General features: G+C 43.7%; 1 protein-coding gene and 1 long non-coding RNA gene across 4 annotated transcripts; both read right to left on the bottom strand.

The window, feature by feature from the left end:
• Positions 1–831: 831 nt before the first annotated feature.
• LOC123400018 lies at positions 832–8,388 on the bottom strand. Of its 3 annotated transcripts, XR_006610470.1 has the most exons (6): positions 8,372–8,388; positions 8,207–8,236; positions 3,673–3,802; positions 1,981–2,234; positions 1,584–1,888; positions 832–1,481 (listed from the first exon to the last, which is right to left on the bottom strand). It is a non-coding gene; the product is annotated as an uncharacterized LOC123400018 (long non-coding RNA). The 3 variants fall into 3 exon arrangements; XR_006610469.1 differs by lacking the exons at positions 8,207–8,236; positions 8,372–8,388 and having other exon boundaries at positions 1,584–2,234; positions 3,673–4,120; XR_006610471.1 differs by lacking the exons at positions 3,673–3,802; positions 8,207–8,236; positions 8,372–8,388 and adding an exon at positions 2,471–3,206 and having other exon boundaries at positions 1,584–2,234.
• A 1,550-nt stretch (positions 8,389–9,938) lies between these two features.
• On the bottom strand, positions 9,939–11,984 carry LOC123400017 (protein ROOT PRIMORDIUM DEFECTIVE 1). Its single transcript, XM_045094410.1, has one exon. It carries the CDS (start codon positions 11,936–11,938, stop codon positions 10,538–10,540), a length of 1,401 nt encoding a protein of 466 aa, XP_044950345.1. The 5' UTR covers positions 11,939–11,984; the 3' UTR covers positions 9,939–10,537.
• Between the last annotated feature and the right edge of the window lie 6,785 nt (positions 11,985–18,769).

The following is an 18,769-nucleotide window of genomic DNA, read 5'->3' as shown; positions in this document are numbered from 1 at the left end:
CCGCACGAGCTCTGGTGAGCTCAATTTTACGTAGTGCGGCAGGGTGTTATTAGCTCCGGTGAGCTCCGGTAGGGTTAGCTTAGCTCTACCCCTCTAGTAGTTGTGCAGAATAGAATGTAGTATGTATGATTATATAGTATGTGATGAACTATGAATGAGTGTGGTTGCAATTTCTTTCGTGAAAGCTTTTTCTTTTTAATTATATAATTTTATATACAAGATCTATTTTGCAGCACAAGATTTCATCTTACAAAATCCCATTTGTTGAACTGTAAATGATTTTTACGGGTGGCAAAAGTATGAGGTCTATAGATGTTCTAAAGCCATGCATCCTTCATTCATATCGAGGCGAGGGCGACCGCGACCGCAGCGCACACGTACCAGGCAGGCTGAAACCAAATTCGCATACGACGTTCATATCCCTTGAAACGGATCCGACGAATAGCTTCGAGACATCCAAGTGGACAAAAGGACAGAGCAATGTCGTTGCGCACCTCCGCCGGCGTCGACGTCTGCTGCCGGCGATGGTCGCCCAAGGCGGCCACCAACATATAGGAAGCAAGACGACTCGATGTTCAGACCACGAACAGGCGTAATGCACACAAGAATCAAACTGGAATATACAACAAGATGGAACCACCTTGGCTTCACCTAAACGCCCACCTCACTTTCTGAATGCACGACATGACTCGGTGTTCAGGCTATGAGAAGTATTCGAGTGTGTATTGCCAAACCAGCGCAGTAGTTGGGAGTTCCGAATTGGATATGTAGCCGCACGTAATGGCCATGTTTACAAAAAAAATGAGTTATCTCCGAATCACAAAACGTATGGAAACTTCAATGACAGCCTTCGTCTGCCTTTTCCTGGATCTTTTTTCTACACATAATCATGCTAGAAGTTACAGCAAAAGCTTCCGAGGTTTTGGAAATTACAGTAAAGCTGTTGCGCCTACTGCTTTCGTGAATGGACCGCAAGCCCGGGGGCTATTGCTGAGACAGCACCTAGGCCACAAGCCCACAAGGACGAGACAGTTGATCTATGAAGCAGACAGCATCTAGGCTTCCGAGGAAGACTTTGGAATATACTCTGTTTTCATTTTGAGGGGGTCTTTGGAATATACGCGTGCCTGGTGAAGCACCTCACAGCTTGATCTTGACGGCTATGAGCCAAGAGGTTCAACACCTGAGACCAGCCGGGGTTACCGTCCATTTTATAACTCCGTTCTTCTCGGAGAAAAACCGGTGAGATAGTCTGGTCACTGGTGTAAGATGCAGCAGACCCGATGGTCTGTCGCCAGCAACTTCAGTCATGAATGTAACACCGATGATCATATGCAGGAGATCTGGATCAACAAACATTCCTGAGCACCACAATGACGCAATTTAGCTGTGGCGCATTCGACCTCAAATTCTTCAAGACCTTGATCGACCTTGGAGCAAGCGTTAGAGTCAGTCTCCTACACCTTCCCACAAATCAAGGCCTGCGCGTCACAAGAATTTGCATTCATTTCATAACTGAACAGACAACCCAGCAATCCCAGGTGAGATGAGCCGTAACAGTCAGGGGTTTAGTGATTACACACCTAATATCAATTAATAGCCTCCAATCATGGATTTGCCTGAGCCAAACACGGCCCTGGATCAACCAAACCCACCTAATTGGGAAGGCTTGACAGCAACGGCAATTAATCTCGACCGTACCAGACAGGCCTGCCTAACACGACACCCTTAACCGCAAATTAGCAAACTTCATTAATCAGAAATCGAAAGCTTTTGCAATGCCACCAACCTGTAGGCCAAGAAAATCAAACTAATGCAGTCAGCATTCAATGGGATTATCTCCACATCCACCAAATATGCAGCCTACAGCATATGACACCCCTCTTTGCTGTGGACCGTGCAGGAAGCATGATGTTTTAGAAGAAACCAATTAGATACCAGGGTATATATATGACTTTGGCACGTAAAAGTGAAGATAACCTTACTGCTTTCCCCCAAACAAGTAAAGACAGAACGGATTGAAGGGGAAACAGAGGGCAAATGAGTCCAGAACTGAAAGCAAAGTTGTTAGAAATGCTTAATTGTCAAGGATCTGGACTGGCCGGGAGTGACCTCTGTGTGTCAGTTGGATAGCGCCCATCTTGTACATTTCAGTCTTCTGCGGCACTTTCACATCATCAATGCGGATTGAGCTTGATTGATGCACAATGTGGTGGACTTGAACCCCATGCTGCCTGCCATCGGTACATGATAGAGATATAGATCATTAACTACAAAGCATCTAACAACACTAGCAAACAAACAGATTTTTAGAAGAAAAAACAGAGAAGTAGATGGCAAACACAAGCAGAATTAATAAGCTCCACCACACGAGAAGGCCAAGTGAAAGCTGACAAGCACTCCCTGGTGATACATGCAAGACAATATTATTATCACTACTATATACAGAGTATCAAAGTTTCCAACTTACTATTTGGAGGGAAGGGCTGACAATCTCGAGTGGCAAGCTGACAGCAAGTCAGTTCATAACTCAGATCAAACCGTATAAAGTCGGGAACTGTTCCATGCTCAAACAGTGGTGCCAGTACAAAACTTTGAAAGTAGACCCGGTCAACAATACAACAATCCAAAACTGAACAACCCTTATTTAGGAAGTTAAAACATCTGCAGGGCAGTAAAGAGAAACCAAAAGACGGCAGCATCTTTTGCAGACAATGTCAGACATTGTAACTGTAGATGATATCGAGTGCCAACTGTGGATCTGCAATAATTTGTAAGTTGCATTTCAGAGCCTTCATCTGATATTCACACTAGACAGGGTCAGTTAAGCTCAGCACGTTCACCTGTTCAGTGTATAGTGCAAATGCACAGTGACGACTCAAGACATGTATTTTCAACAGTGCCTTTTGCACTGGCTGTTGATTGTTCTTTTAATATGTACTACAATCTTGCTTCACTGCGTCGACAAGGAAACCTGAGAGCAGTAATGCCCCATACACATGTGCACGCTTTCTAAACAGGAAAATGAAACACTCATTTTCGTTAGTCTAATGACTGTAGATGTCAGAACTTGAGGCAATGTCCTGAAAGATCAGTTAAGGTGATTAGGCTGGCATGATCGCTCACCAGTCAGATACTGCAACTCAACAAAAACACTCCTACATCAGCCAATTTTTGCCCTTTGACAAACCTGGAGCTACAAACTACAGTTGAATTATCATTGCATATGTAACTAATGGTAGAGGGTGGTTGATTATATGGAAAGAAAAAAGGCCATCTGACATATGACCAATTAATCACGAAAAAGCAATATTCTTCCTCTCAGTGAATCTCATACTAAGGTTAGATTTGCTCAGGATTATGTAGCCACAGGTCAGGTAAGATGCTAAACTACTGCAATTCCTGGTTGCATGGGTTGCATGTCCTATTCTTGGGTCAGCTATCCCTTCAGACTTGGAACAAACAGCATGACCGGGAGATAGTTAAAACAATATTAGTCAAATAAACCTAACAGAACCCCAGCTTATTCAAGTACCTAGGTTAACAAGCACATAGCAAATGCAAGCATAGTAAATACCATCGCACAAGAAAGCCAAATGAAAACTGACAAGCATTCTCTGGTGATATATACAAGACAATATTATTATTACTACTAGAGGATCGAACACTTACTATTTGGAAGGGCTGACAATCTCGAGTGGCAAGCTGACAGGAAGTCAGTTCAGAACTTGGATCAAACTGCATCGAATTGGGACATGTTCCATGCTTTAAAAAAGCAGTACAAAAACTTTGAAAACAGACCCTGTCAACAACACAAAAATAAATAAATCCAAATATCGTACACCATCACTTTCAGAATTGAAACATCTGCGCGGCGGCAGTAAATAGTTGACATATAATCTAAAAATAGTGGATGACATCATGCACCAACAAGTTGCACTTCAGAGCCTTCACACAGGGTCAGTTTAGCATGTTTCACTTGTTCAGTGTATAGCCTGGTGCACAGGCAGGACAGTGACAACAGAAGACATATCAGCCCAGCTGCCATGGGCCGACAAGAGCGCTACAAGAACCTTCATCATTCTGTTCTAGATTGAAAGAAAAACCCATCATGGTATATAGTTGTCCATTGTTCTTTTAACATGTACAACCTTGGTTCATTGCATCAACATGGAGACCAGAGAGCAGTAATGCCCCATACACATGCACATTTCCTATTTTGCACTCTTTCTGAACAGGAAATTAAATCAATAATATTGTTAGACCAAGGATTATAGATATTCAGAACTTGAGCAATGTTCTGAAAGATCGGTTAAGCTGATGTAGTTGCTCTGCAGTCGCAGCGTGCAATTTAGCAGAAGCACTCCTACAGTAGCCAGTTTCTGCTTCTTGACAAGCCCAAAGGCCAAAGCTACAAACTGCAGTTAAATTATCATTGCATATGTAAGTAACGGTACCCTGCATTGGCTGATTTGATAGAAAGAATAAAAAATATCTGGCATAAGTAGCTAATGACCAACTAATCACCTAAAGCAGTATTCTTCCTCTCGGTGAATCTAATACTAGAGTTAGAGCTGCTTATGCAATAGGTCAGGTATGATGCTGAACTACTAAAATTCCAAGGTTCAATGGGTTGTAGGTCCTAGTCTAGAGTCAGCTATCCCTCTGGAATTGGAACAAACAGATGACTGCCAGATAATTAAAGAATTTTAGTCAGATAAACCTTGCAGGCCTAAATTAACAACCCAATCCCTGACACACAGGCAAGTCAAGTACACACCTGAAAGTATCCAAAGATGGTCTAGAGTCCCCTTAATAGAATAAATATGGTTATTGGGATAAATCCTGTACAACACTAGATCCAAAGAGTATTTGACGTTCGACTAAAATTCAAATGGCTTTGAGTCGATTTTTCAGTCAATTAGAAGCTGACATGTGTATGTATGTTAGCCCGAATGTGTGTTTGTTGCCTGAATGTATGTATATTCTCAGCGTTAGCTTAAACGCGCCTCAGAAAAAACGGGTTTTACATTAACCTGGTTTTCGATCCGTTTAGAAAACCAGGACAGGAAAATCAAGTGTCGCCCTTATAACAACTGCATGGATCATCAGTTCCAAAAAATATGCGAAGCCCATATACAGTAACAGAACAAAGGCTACAGTAAAAGTGAACACCAAAAGTAAACTCATGATGCAGGCTAACAGAAAAGAAGGATAGCTAACAGATCTCATCTAACCACAGGTAATGAAAAAAGAGGGATTAGCATGCTCATGTAAATTTACATATCCTACTCATTTGCTGACGGTCCTATTTCATCCTTTTATTTGAATCTGAAACTGCCAACTGATAACCTACTCTTCATACCCACTACAGCATAGCATGCATTTGTGATTACATAACCTGTTTGTTCTTTTCAATGGGCAGGTAAAGTTAAGTTTGTTTCGGTTATGTCGCAAGTTCTATTGTAATAGTGGCTTAAACACCTCATTATATTTGCTGTGAGTGACTCGCATGTTGGGTGTACTTTATTACTTCAAAGTGGCAAATTATTCAGAAAATGGAATTGAGCCCACGTTCCAGACTCAGGGTGCTTAAAAATGGTAATTCAGAAGACGGTTGTAATAAAATATCACAATTAACTGAAATCCTATTAGTTCCTGTTTATCTGCTGTGTTTCTGCAAAGTAGTGACATTTCGTAATATAACTATTCAAAAAGAATTACCTTTCTATGGCATTAAAAGCTGCATATTGTATAATTGCTCCAGCAAATTCAGTTTTTGCTTCTACCATTTTGAATTTGGGACAGAACTAGAAATTGGTGACAAGTTGGCGAGTCTAATGAATCACAAAAATGTTTTCTTGAATACATGATGGTTTGACGGTAGTTAAAGAAAAACAGATGGCGTTTGAAAATTCATGTGGGGCAGCTGCCGAGGCTGCTCCAGTCCCAGTACACCCCTGAACTTGGGTAAATGAGGAAAGTGCTGCGAGCCTGTCAGCCTGCTTGTACGAATTACCCCGTCATTTATAACTAAGACATTGGATTTTTTTTTTGCTGAGAGAATGTAAGATATGGCCAAAGCAGCCCTAATATTAGAGACCGCTCAATCCCCACATTCGATTGTTGAAGTAGCAACATGGCTGCTGACATAAGCTTATAACCCTATATGCGCATACCTCCGTATGCTCAGTTGCTCTTCATTGTGTCAGCTCGATTCCCAAGTATTGTTCTCCAACTCTGCTCAAATCACTTGCTCACCAACCAATGCGTCTTGACTGTACAACATTCTGTTCCTGCCCATCACCAGTATTTGTGTGCCTTGTCCCACCACACTAGTACTTGCATGCCCAGCTGTTTGGCAGCTGCAGGCCTGCAGCTCTGCTTAATTTTTTTGAGCAAATCTGTTGAGAGCGTGGTTGACTACTGTGTTACTCCGTAGTTATGCATCTTCATCATCGATCCAACTTCGGGATGGCAATGAGCTGGTGCTAAATTTGGGACTACCAGTTACCAGTTTACATAGTTGTACCATCATTTTTCTATACAATACTATTCTTTTTCTCCGTCAGTCAATGTGGTGTACACTACATTTCAGTAAATTGATTTACCTTTTGGATTTTCTGGACAGGTGTTTCACGAGACAGTGGAACCCATTATACCAGTATAATAGTCCAGAGAACAAAAGCAACATGTTTTGCTTATGGACAAACAGGTCGGGCAACACTGTTTTTGCCGAAAGCTATACATGGATATTGCATTTCTTCAAGCACAAAGGGTCATGGTTTCTGTGATTTCAATAGTGTGTTAAGTATTGTTTCTCTTCCAAACGTTGAAATAACAGTAAGGTCAGCCAGGACTGTTTTTATAATCATTTGTGAATTTTCAGTAGGCTCACGCAGAAGTGCTCAACAGGGCCAATCACGAGTCAAAGGCCCAATGGGCAGAAGCAGCAATTTCTCTGAATCATGGGCTGGTTAATTTCTGTGTTTCCACCATATATATATTTTGCTAAAAAAACAGTATATATACCTGGGCCGGGGCCCCTGGGATTTGGGGGCCCTGTGCCAGCGCATCAACTGCACATGCCCAGGGGCGGGCCTGGTGCTCAATTCTTGTGCAACTAATTGTAGTGTTGAGAACTGGGGATCCCAAACTTCTGAAATAGTTTGCCGTCTACTATTTTCCCTTTAGTTGACTTCTGTATTGTAACTCTGATGTGATTACCTGAAAGGAAACTAAACGCTTATTCATATCCCGAATGTAGCCGTCTAGATTCTGTACTAACTCCCATTGCGATGTTCTTAATCATTCCGGTTCATGAGCAGGTAGTGTCAAGACATACACAATGCAACCTTTGCCTCTGGGAGCTGCTCAAGACATGATTCGTCTTTTGCATCAACCTGTCTATCGCAATCAAAATTTTAAGCTGTGGCTCAGCTACTTTGAGATGTACGGTGGGAAACTCTATGATCTTCTATCAGACAGAAGGTTGCTTGTTGTGCACTTGCCTATTACCCTTTTCTTTCCTGGGTTTGGTGATGAATGCATGCACATACTAACATTAAGCATTCCATTGAACAAATCCATATTTAGGGATGCTTAGTCAAAACGTTGGGTAGTATTTTTCTGAAGTTGCGTTTGTTGTGTTCTATATTTATTTGCAACTTCTGAAATAATGGCAGGACCTTTTGGTTTAAAAATTGAACCTCAGAGCCACATTTCTGTTTGAAGTTTGGAACATTTAGCATATGAGATTTACTGCTGCTCTGTGGACCTCTAGCCTGGACTTGGATTTTGTGATCAAGACAAACTTTTAAAGGATTTAATTAAACTGAAATTTCTCACCATTTTTCTTTTGTAGACACTTACTGATGTGGGGTGGTGGCAAGAAACAAGTTTGCATAGTCGGTTTGCAGGAATTTGAGGTTTCTGATGTCCAGATTATCAGGGAATATACTGAGAGGGGAAATGCAGCAAGGAGCATAGGGTCAACAGGGGCCAATAAAGAGCCATCAAAGTCACATGCCATTCTGCAACTGGCTGTGAAGAAGCATATTATAGTAACTGATACTAGGAGACAAAGGGACAGGGATGCTAATGAAGCTAAAATCACCAGGGAAACAGGAAAGAGAAATGGACGAGGGAGAAGAGCTAGACAAATTGCTGCAAGATCCCCTCCTGAAACAAGATTGGTGGGACAAACCTGGAACAGAGCATGATGGAAATATCAGACCTGGAACAGAGCATGATGGAAATATCAGACCTGGAACAGAGCATGATGGAAATATCAGTAGATATAGGGAAGGTCCTCATCCACAACATGCAGCAATACTTGAGAACACAAAATGACGTGGAAGGATCGACTCACCATCGTCAAGTAGATGCTTCTGTTATTGTATACAGTACTGAATGCTAAAAATGCTTGGACGTCGAGATATTTAGCCTGGACTCTCAGGTCTGCAAAGAAACAACAGTGAACTTATTACTGAAACAGCCACAAGCTAATTTGTTTATGCTATGGAAGAATCACAGGTCAGGCCCCCTACCCAAATCACCAATCTCCCTGATGCTTCTGTCAAGTACATCAGTCCAACTCTTTAATTTCTATTACAATTTTTTTTAAAGTAGATTCCAGCTGGTAGATATTAGAAGCACTTCTAACAGCTAGTAGACACTAGACACTAGAAGAACACCTAGATCAGAATTGCACTGAACTTCAGAGAAAAAATGAGTACTGTATTACCATATCTGGCCATGTATATGTGCCTACCAGTTCCTGTAACTCGTGCAAAGGGCTATAGTAACAAACAATACCCTGGTTAATAAGCAAGATGAGAAGACAGGGAACGCTTCTCCAAAAGAAAACAGAGACAAATGTACATTAGGAAACAGATTACGCTAAGATTACAAGGAAAAAATAGAACTAGTAAAAAACTGTAAATCATATACATTAGAACTTCCAAAAAGGAATGACATAGAAGAAGCATAATTAATACTGATAAATGCAACAGAAATATAAGACCTCAGTACATGAAACTAAGACATGGTTGGAACTGGAACAGTAAAACATGCGACTCCAGTAAAAATTACAGAAAAAAGGGGAACAATATTTATAGTATAATTTGAAGATACTCACACAGTTAAGTACTCTGAAGCCATACATCTCTTAATATGAGAGGGAAGACAAGTGGAATTCAATTACCAAAATACAAAACACAAGAGCTTGCGAACTAAACTATCAGACTTATTCCCAGTAGTCACCTATATGCAAATCAATTCAGATAGACTAAAAATTACGACACACAAAAGTTACAATGGACAATTGTAGCAAAGCAACAATAAACTGAAAACTGTAAATGAAGTACATGATCACTGTACTACAAGAAAACCTACAAACTGTAGCTCATAACAGATGCCACATGGTAAATGAACTGAGAATTGAAGTATTACAAGATAACCAAGCTATAATTACACTAGATAATCATTAGAAATGACAATGCAGATGTACAAAAACTATATAAATTTTGAACTGTAAAAATAAGAGAAGATAAATTTACAGTAACAAAAAAGATATGAGACATAAGATCTAAAGATCGGAAATCACACCGACTCTAAATCAAAATTACACGCTGTGGATTCTGTAGCTTACAAACACTGGAACTGTAAAAAAAAAGGAACCCTATAACAGTAGGTCAAGAAGGTTATTAAGAACACTTATCATAGTTCAGACCACAAAGCACAGGAATACAGAAATTGCACTCAATTTCCAAGTCAAATACAACTCCTAAAATGTTGTAAATCATGTACATATCAGTAGTAAAAAAAGCTAACACCACAAGAGGAACTGACAAAAGAAAGAACTAAGTAATGAAATGATCGATTAAAAATCAGAGAAAAGAAAACAAAATAACAAGAAATTGAACACTACAAAAATATAATGCCTTTTCTTCATTTATTAATTTAAAATAATCTTTGGCTGCCATACAAAAAAGGGATGCAAATGACAGCAATTTTATTTGCAGGTCATCTTACCGATTACAGTATCAATTGTTTGGTTACAATATGTCGCAAAACATAAAACTGAATGACAGAATGTTGATGCGGTGATATTCCATCTGTAACACAAACAGTTTTCCATGGGTAAAATGAATGAAATAGATCCACTCCTTGTGTTAGAGTACTCACAAGTCACGACACTGATCAAATTAGCTTGGGAGCAGAAAGGAGTTCTCCTGCTCGTGTCTTTGTTCCTTCGCATAATGCTGAGCAAATGAAGATTCCATCAACCATTCTAGTGTAGATGCATGGCAGCATTGAGGGTGATAACTTCCCCAATCCATAGTTTCCGCGAGTTTAGGACGAGACCTCTCACTCGAATTTTCACATCAGAATATAACATTCTTATCAATCAAGATCACTACACCATGGTGGAGATGCTAGCATGACAAATTAATCTTCCAATATGGTTCCCATGCCAGATTCAGAAGTCAGACTTCACTATATGACATTCAGTGTTGTCGTATGGTTCTGTTCCTCATTCGATGTAGAGTGATTCAACTCCTGAGTCCTCCCCACTATCGGCACCATCGTCATCATCGTCAGCACCAACTTTCCTCTTTCTGCCACCTGCATCCCCAAGAAACTTCTCCCTCAATTCTGCTCCTCCACGACGACCACCACCAAGCTCATCCCATCCACGACCCATGCTGGTGAACATACGATCCACATTCGCTTTCTCTCGGCCCATCAAGAGCAGCTCCTCCAGCTTCCGCCTTGCGTCATGTATCTCATTGGAACCTACAAGCTCCCCTTTATAGTATGCCTCCCGGAGGAACACAGTGTGCAGCTTCCCCTGGTTTCCTCTTGTTGATATGTAAAATATCCCCTGATACTTAAGCAAGAACTCTTTAATCTTCTTTGGCACACCAAGGGCGTCGCGGAAGAGCGCGAGACGCTCTAGCGTGGTACGCTTCTCGACAGTGAGACAGAGCAGCTCATGGACAGCAGCGACAGCACGCTTCTCCATGCGGCGTTGTGCCTCCAGTGACCGCAGGTCGTGGCCAGAGACGTCCGCATACGGGGATGCGTAGGGGAGGCGCTGCCACTTCCAAACTGCAATGCGGAAATACTTGCCAATCTTAAAGCCCGGCGGAAAGCGGGTGGGGAACGCGAAGCGCGCGTCCTCCTCGCCGGCGCCGGGAGCACGGTGCTCACGGTAGTGGCGCTCTCTGGAGCGCTCGACGGCGGCGACGGTGAGGTCGGGTGGGTCGTCAGGGGAGGGCACAAACTCGACGAAGTCGTCAGGCGTGAGGCGGAACAGGGCGGGATTAGACAGGATGACGGAGTCAGCGAAGTCATCGGGGAGGCCGAAGTCGCGGCGGAGGAGGCGGATGTGCTCCAGCCGGAGGCGGTGGTGCGGGGGCGCGAGGAGGAGCAGTTTGCGGAGGCGGAGGACGGCGCCGGGGCGCAAGGAGGCGATGGCGTCGGCCTCGAGGCGCAGCGCGGCGGAAGCGCGCGGGGTGAGGCGCACGTGGAGGATGCGGTGGACGGGGTGAAGGAAGAGGTGGAAGGCGTGCGGGTGGCGCAGCATGAAGTTGCCGGCGTCGAGGGGCGCGAGGCGGAGCTGGCGGCGCGAGAGGGCGCCGAGGCGGGAGAAGGCCACGGACACCGCGCCGCTGCCCCCGCCGGAGAAGGCGCCCGAGGGCGCGGTGGGGGAGGCGGCGTAGAGGAGCAGCGCGTGGAGCGCGAGGAAGCGGCGGACGCGCTTCTGCACCTCCATGATGCCGTCGAAGGCGTGGTCGCGGACGCGCTGCTGCTTCTGGGGGAGGGAGGTGGACTTGGAGGAGTAGCCCGCGTCGGACCCGCCGGCGAGCACCGCCGCCACTGCGCGCGGCGGCGGCGGGGGCGGCCGTAGCACGGCGATGCGACGGAGCATCGAGGTTTTCTTTGGGGAAGGTTTTGGACGGGTTTGGGCTTTTTTGACAGTGAGAGAGAGAATGGAGTTGGGCCGGGAACTTTACATGGGCTGGTGCTATTCTCTGTTTCATGTCGTGTTCATCTGTGTGTGCGCCTTCGGTAACCGATTGCTTCTCTTGGTCTTAATCTACGGGAGACTCCAAGCACCACATTTGATTTAATAAACTACTGTAGTCACGTTGCTCAGAGCAGCTTTCGTGTTTAAAGGGTGAGGTGGATAATTCAGTGATAATAAAACTTGAAAAAAGGAACATGTTACAAGTCATGTGTATTATTTGATCAGCTATTTTCTGCAATCAGTGACCAGGTCGGTTGCAGTTTTATTCTGATATGTTCTGCTTTCTTTGTTTTAAAATAAGTGTTTTAAGTTTAATACAAATTTATATTAAAAATAGTGTAAAAGTTAAGACTTTTATTTTGAGACGAAGGGAGTAATAACAAGAGTCGGTTCAGTTTTGTTTTTTCTTTGATCACTGTAGAGTGGTTGTGTTTAAATATTAAAAAAAAAATGATACCAGTGTTACATACGTACTTGGCTGATGATATTTAAGTACAGGGTTTAGGGTTACATCTCCAAGCAATAGAATAACTCTGAAATCCTGGAATATTGGTGAATGTTCAGTTTGTTTCCTTGACAGAATAATGGTAGGAGGTGCTTCTGTTGAACTACATTTGTGAATGAGCATAGAACCGCAGAGTTATTTGTTAACATTCTGCTGCAGAATTATTTAGTGTACTCCCTCCGTTTTAAAATATAAGACCTTTTAAAGATTCCATAAGGAGACTATATACGGAGTAAAATGAGTGAATCTATACTTTAAAATATGTCTATGTACATCCGAATGTAGTTCATAATGCAATCTCTAAAAGGTCTTATATTTAGAAACGGAGGGAGTAAGATTTAGATCATCTCACCTCACTGTTTCGTGACTATTGGTCTAAACGTACCAAGCTGACATGTCGTGCTTTGGAATTTCCAGCTATACAAATCGTATTAATTTAAACTGGAAATAGATTATAAGAGTTACTTACTTGTCTTTTTTATGTACTCATATATGTTTATGTTCATGGATGCTCCTTGCTCCAAGGCGGTTATTTGTCAGGTTTTGCATTTTTTTCTATGAGCTTTTAAAGTTGTAAATGTTGGATTTTTAAAATTATGTAAAATGTTGGTGTTCATGGTTTCCTGGAGTCGGTGGATCTCCTAGGCGGATTATTTGGCCTGGTGAGTTGGTTATGTAAGACTTTGGTATTGTCTGTTTCATCCGGATGAAGATTTGTATTTGAACCTAATTGACCATCTAAGACATACGTTGTCACCCAATTCAAGCCAATTTGACTTTCCATTCGCTGATTGTACGTGAAAAGGGTAATAACAAGGTAGAAAAGCATCCCGGTCGTGTGACTCTGACCCTGACCAAGTGTTGTGTTGGTTGGAGTATTACTCCCTCCGTCCCCAAATATAAGACCTTTTAGAGGTTCCTCTATGAACTATATACGGATGTATGTAGTCATATTTTAAAATATAGATTCACTCATTTTGCTCCGTATCTAGTCTATAGTGAAATCTCTAAAAGGTCTTATATTTAGAAACGGAGGGAGTAGATTAGTTGTCAGGTGGCATCCTTTTATACAAATTAAGACTGTTGGTGTTCTTTTTAATCAACTATAATCACTTTGCATTCTGCAGCAGGCTTATCCAGTTGTATGTCATTTGCTTATGTTGCCATCTTTCTGTAATGAGCTTATTTGTAGAAGTAAATTGTATTTTCAGCGAGAGCGTTATGTCCCTATATGCTTTTAAATTTCTTACTAATACCTGTCATACGCTTGTGGTCTTTATAGTAGTAATAATGCAAGATTCTAGGGTGACGACCCACCGAATGTAGGATGTTTCTGTATTAGGTGCAGAACATAGTAGTGCATCGTTGAATGGCCCTATTTACCTGCCTGTTGTCACTGAGCATCAACATGGTTGCCGATGCTTTGTTGGCTCGTTGGTGGTGACTGAATTTGTGCTGATTTTGGCAAACTGAGATTTTAGAAAAAACAGTGAAACATTCTTTTTATACTGTGGTTACTGGTTTTCTACTGTGATTTGGTAGTACTAGATGGTTCTCCTAATGTAAATTTTGCAGATTCATGGTCTACTGACAGTAGGTTGGTGCAAAACATAGTACTATATTGTTCGTTAACGTGGCATGGAAGAATAAGATCAACCTAATTTGTAGGCGTAATAAACTACAAACTTTCTGTAAGACAACGGCTCTGAACTTGCTGAATGCATGATGTTTGTGACAAGCACCCTGTTTCAGTTTGCTGACGAAAGTGGCGATATCTTCAGACATAAACTTTCAGCTCCCGGTTTTCTTTTTTTCTGCTCGTTTAATGGCCATGATCACCTAAAATACTACCGTTTCTCATCAAGGTGTCGTTGTTACTGTTTATGTTGACACAATTAGTTGTCCATTTTTCTATCGTGTTGTTTGTTTGTTTACTCCTTCTGAATTTATGATGAAATTATATCAGCTAGTCTAGTCTACTCGTCTTGTAATTTGTTTGCTCGTGCAGTGGCGTGTAACCTAGCCCGGGGTTAAGTGGGTACAAGGAAAGAGGTGTGACTAAAGTTTAGTCCCATACTGTTTACCTAGTAAGAGTTGTACCTCCTTACATGGGAGGTTGTTTATTCACATGTATGAGGATGCGAACAAGAAAGACATCCACATGCACCGCTCCTCCGTCGCCGTAACGCCACGCTGCGCCGCGCCGCGGGTTGTGGAAATGAGAAGAGCCGTTGTCTAATTTTTTGCCACGTATGATTGGTATGTGAAAGGGTGCACGGAGCTAAAACATTTTTGTTGTAGTTGTTCGCTTCATTTCCCGTCTTTTCGTTTCATCTTTCATCACAACCTATTCGCCTTCTCCTTATGTGCCTGTAAAAAAGATATCGCTCCTCTCTAGAGTGACACAAGACCAACACCTTCCTCACGCCGTTCAGCTCCAAAACTCTGAGCTACTGCTAGACTCTTTCCCGTCCCGACGCCGCATGTAATGCCCCAAGTGTAGACTTTCCTTCTTGTAACCTTCCATGTGGGGTCACCTTGTCAGAGATCTTGGTGATATCATTTTGTGCCATGAATTCATGTGTGTTCCCTAGTGCTTACTTCCCTCGCATGCATGAATTACATATCATTCCTTGCCATACTTATGATTGCATGCCATGATCATGTTGCATTTGGGTTTGATAGGAGTAGTGTTGTGGTGTGGTGAGAGCATGTGATCTTGCTAAGCTTAAGTGGTGGTTTTGCACTACCTCGTGAGCATGTGATAATGGTGTGTGATGCAAGAGGAGTGCTAGTCTTTTAAGCTCTTGCTTTCAAACTCCTTTTCCCCTCCTGTTTTAATTCTTGTCAAAATTCCTTTTTCTCAAAGATGTTTCTAAAATGTCTAGTGGGTAGGGAAAAATTGCTTATGAAGGGGTGCAATTTTTCTGATTTGATTCTTTGATTTTGGTGGTGCAAATAAATACAAAACAGTAGGTTAATTACTGTTTCGCATTTATTTCGAACATCTCCAAATATTGCATCTCTATTTTTTTTCTATTGGGCTATTATTTCTTATGTCTGGTAGGATTTTTCCTTTTTAATTTTTTTAACCCAGTAATTTTCTTGGGTAATATTTTTCCTTCCCTGGTAGCAATCTTTCTCTGTAGCTCTAGTTGGTTAGACTTCCTGTGTAGCTATTCTTTCCCTGGCCCATTGAGCCTTCTCCCGTGCTGGCCCAGTTAGACTCCACCCCTGGCGTTAGAGCCCACTGGCGAGCGCTCCTTCTTCCTCCCGACGTCACCTCCTGTACGACGCGCGCTCAACCTCCCGATCGCCCTCTTCTCGATCCAGCGGCTCGAGCTCGCCTCCCGAGGCGTTAAAAGGAGCCCGAGTCCTCCTCCTCCGCCCTAGGGTTCCCTCTCCTTTCCTCCCCAGCGCCGCCAGTTTCCCTAGTGCCCTCGTTCTTCCCTGGTAAGTCCTGTGAGGGAGCAGAGAGAGAGAGTGCAGCGCCTTCCCCGTCAAGCCGCCGATCCGTCGTCTCCGGTTCTGGGCACCATGTCCGGGGGCTCGGGGTGAGTCCCCGCGTCCCATTCCCGGCGCTAGGACCCCGAGGAGCGGCCCCCCCCGTCGAGCTCGTCCTCGTCAACGGGACGAACCGGACGAACTACGTCCGTCCTCTTCTTCGGTCTTCGGCTTCGTCTGGCCGTCTTCTTCCTCTCCGGCGCTCCTCCTCCCCGTTCGACGCCCCTCTTCTCCCCAAGGTGAGGTCCTCCGCCCTTGCCTCCTCCTCCGCGGTTCGGTCATGTCCTGCAGTAGTAGCTTCGTTCCTTCTCTGCTGTTTGTGTGTCGTCTAGATAGCGGGTGCAGAGTAAGAGGGGAGTGGTGCCGCCTTGTTGCGTGTGGTAGGGTTAGCAGTAGCAGAAGCAGCTCCTCCTCCCAGCGCGAGGATCCGCCGCGTCGGCAGGGCGTGCGCCCTTCTCTGACAGAAAGTTCTGTCCGCTGGAACTCCAGGTCGGCAGCGCTAGTGGTTCCTGTAGGTTCAGCTCGCAGGTGGTCTAGCGGAAGTAGGAGAGGGCTTCCTCCCCCCCTCTCGGCAGCAGCGCCGTGCCCAGAGGGCCCTCTCGTCGTCGGTAGCGCAGTTCGGCAGCGCCGGCAGGGAGACCCGTCAGGTTCTCTGCCGCGTGCTCCCAGGCGGGCAGGGTTCCGGTAGCTGCAGTTCAAGGCAGCCAAGGGTGCTCCTTCTCCCGTGCTTAGACCAAAAATGGGTTCCCCGAGAGTCCCGCGGGCCCCGCCGTCGGTTTTCCCCGCCGGTGGTGGCCGAGAGTAGCGCCGCCAGCGTCCTCCGGTCTGGCCGCCGGCGGGATGCTTCTCGTGAGAGGCGTGTTCTTCTGTTTTACCTTCTAGTGTTAGTCAGACGCCGGTTCGTAGCCTGATGGTAGTGTCTCTCGGTCGCATGCATGCGCCTGTTGAGAGGTCTAGGGATCGAGTCCCCCCCTCGGCGCCTTTTTGGTTGTTTTCCTTGTTTATTTCGGGTCATGGCAGAGCAGACAGATTACCTTGCATAACTCCCTTCCCCTGTCAACAAGAAGCACCGTAGCGTTGTGGCGTGGTTGTGTGGTGCTGGACACCAGGGAACTGGGTTCGATCCCCAGCAGCCCTGTTTCTTTTTTTATTTTTATTTTTGCATTCTTTTCTTTTTCCTGCCTACTCATTTCCTGTTTTCCTAACTCCTACACTTGTGTCTCATCAGTTTTGTTCCCTGTTGTTTTTTTTTTTTTATTTTACAAACTCCTACGCTGTGGTGATTGCTCCTGTTCCTGCTAGAATAGTGGTAAAGATTTAGTGTGAGAATGTTTTACATGCTAGGGGTGTTAAATAGTTTTGCTAGCCGGTGATTCTTATAGTGGTTGTACCTTGGTGATGAGGAGCCAACCCTGATTAGGGCATGTTGCTAGGTGCCTTGTTAAATATGGGTGTAGTGTTTGGAGGTGATTAGTTGTCCTAGCTATTCTTGCAAAGCCCTAGATTGTGAATCTTGGTGTGGTCTAAGGGATATTGTAGTTTTGTTAGTTTGCTTTGATATAGTATGGTGAGGGTGCCTCCCCCTCATCACATGTCTTGAGGTGAGGAGTAGCACTAGATAGCTATTTATGTTAGCTATTGTGGGGGTGGATTGTTGGGGTAGTTTGCATATTGTTGGTGACATGAATACTAGGAAGATCCTAGTGATGCTTGTGAGAGTGGCACCATCACATGCCCATATGTGGGGGGTGGTATACCCTTTTGTTATACAAAGATTTCTTGTGTGTGAGCTTGATGCTAGTGCTTGAGAGGAATTGTGTGTGTGTTGGAGTTGTTGATGTGCATGACACAAACATGGGGTTCAAAACCCCATGTCACTTTGTCATTGTGCACATGAAACCCTCCTATGCATTGTCATCTTAAAAGTATACCTTTTGGATTTGCATTTTTCATTTTGTTGAAAGTTTGGGCTTTGTTTCCATGGTATAGATGGAGCCCAAAGGCATGGATCTTGGTGTGTTAGTTGTAGGGGTTTGTGCTCAATACCATAGTGGTGTCAAACACCTCTTGGGAACTTGTGTGTGCAAACTATGCCTAGACGAAGTGGGCATGTGGCTGGAAGAATTCCAGAATTTTGAACTCTGAAAATTTCACTAAGTCTGGAATGCTGAAAACATTTTCTTCCCCTGTAGACAAGGTTGTGCAGGTCAGTATGTTGAGAACTGGACTTAGTTCAGTGCTAGTGTTTTGAACCTGGTATGTTTGTGCAGCTTCCTGTCAATTTTCAAGTCATTTGGAGTCCAGTAGCTTGTGTTTTGATTGCTGTCAAAAGGCTTCAGAACAGAAACAGAAACTCAGGTGCAGAAATTTTCACTAAGTCCCTGAGAACTGATGGTTCTGGGAAAGTTTGTGGCCTTGTAACTTCTAGATTTTAATTCCTTTTGCTGTGATTCTTGCTGGAGATGGTAGTGTTCTTGGTTGTCAACATCCACATATATTATTCGTCATGTTTGAAGACCTGTAGCTATGTTGCATGTGGCTCACAAACAGCTAAGATGCAGAAACTGGCAGATTGCGTAGTTTTGGCATTTTGTTCAAAGTTTGTGTTTAATTGTTGTTGGGGTGTTCTACCTTGCTCCATTTCATTCATGTTGGGTTAATATATGTCTTGGCAACCTGGGAACACCAGATTTGTGCCAATTGTGTGTGTGGGGATGAATCTT

Source organism: Hordeum vulgare, chromosome 5H, assembly GCF_904849725.1.
Source record: "Hordeum vulgare subsp. vulgare chromosome 5H, MorexV3_pseudomolecules_assembly, whole genome shotgun sequence".
In the NCBI taxonomy this organism is placed as follows: Eukaryota; Viridiplantae; Streptophyta; class Magnoliopsida; order Poales; family Poaceae; genus Hordeum; species Hordeum vulgare.
Note: the sequence above shows the minus strand (reverse complement) of the source record. Positions and strands in the feature narration are given on the sequence as shown.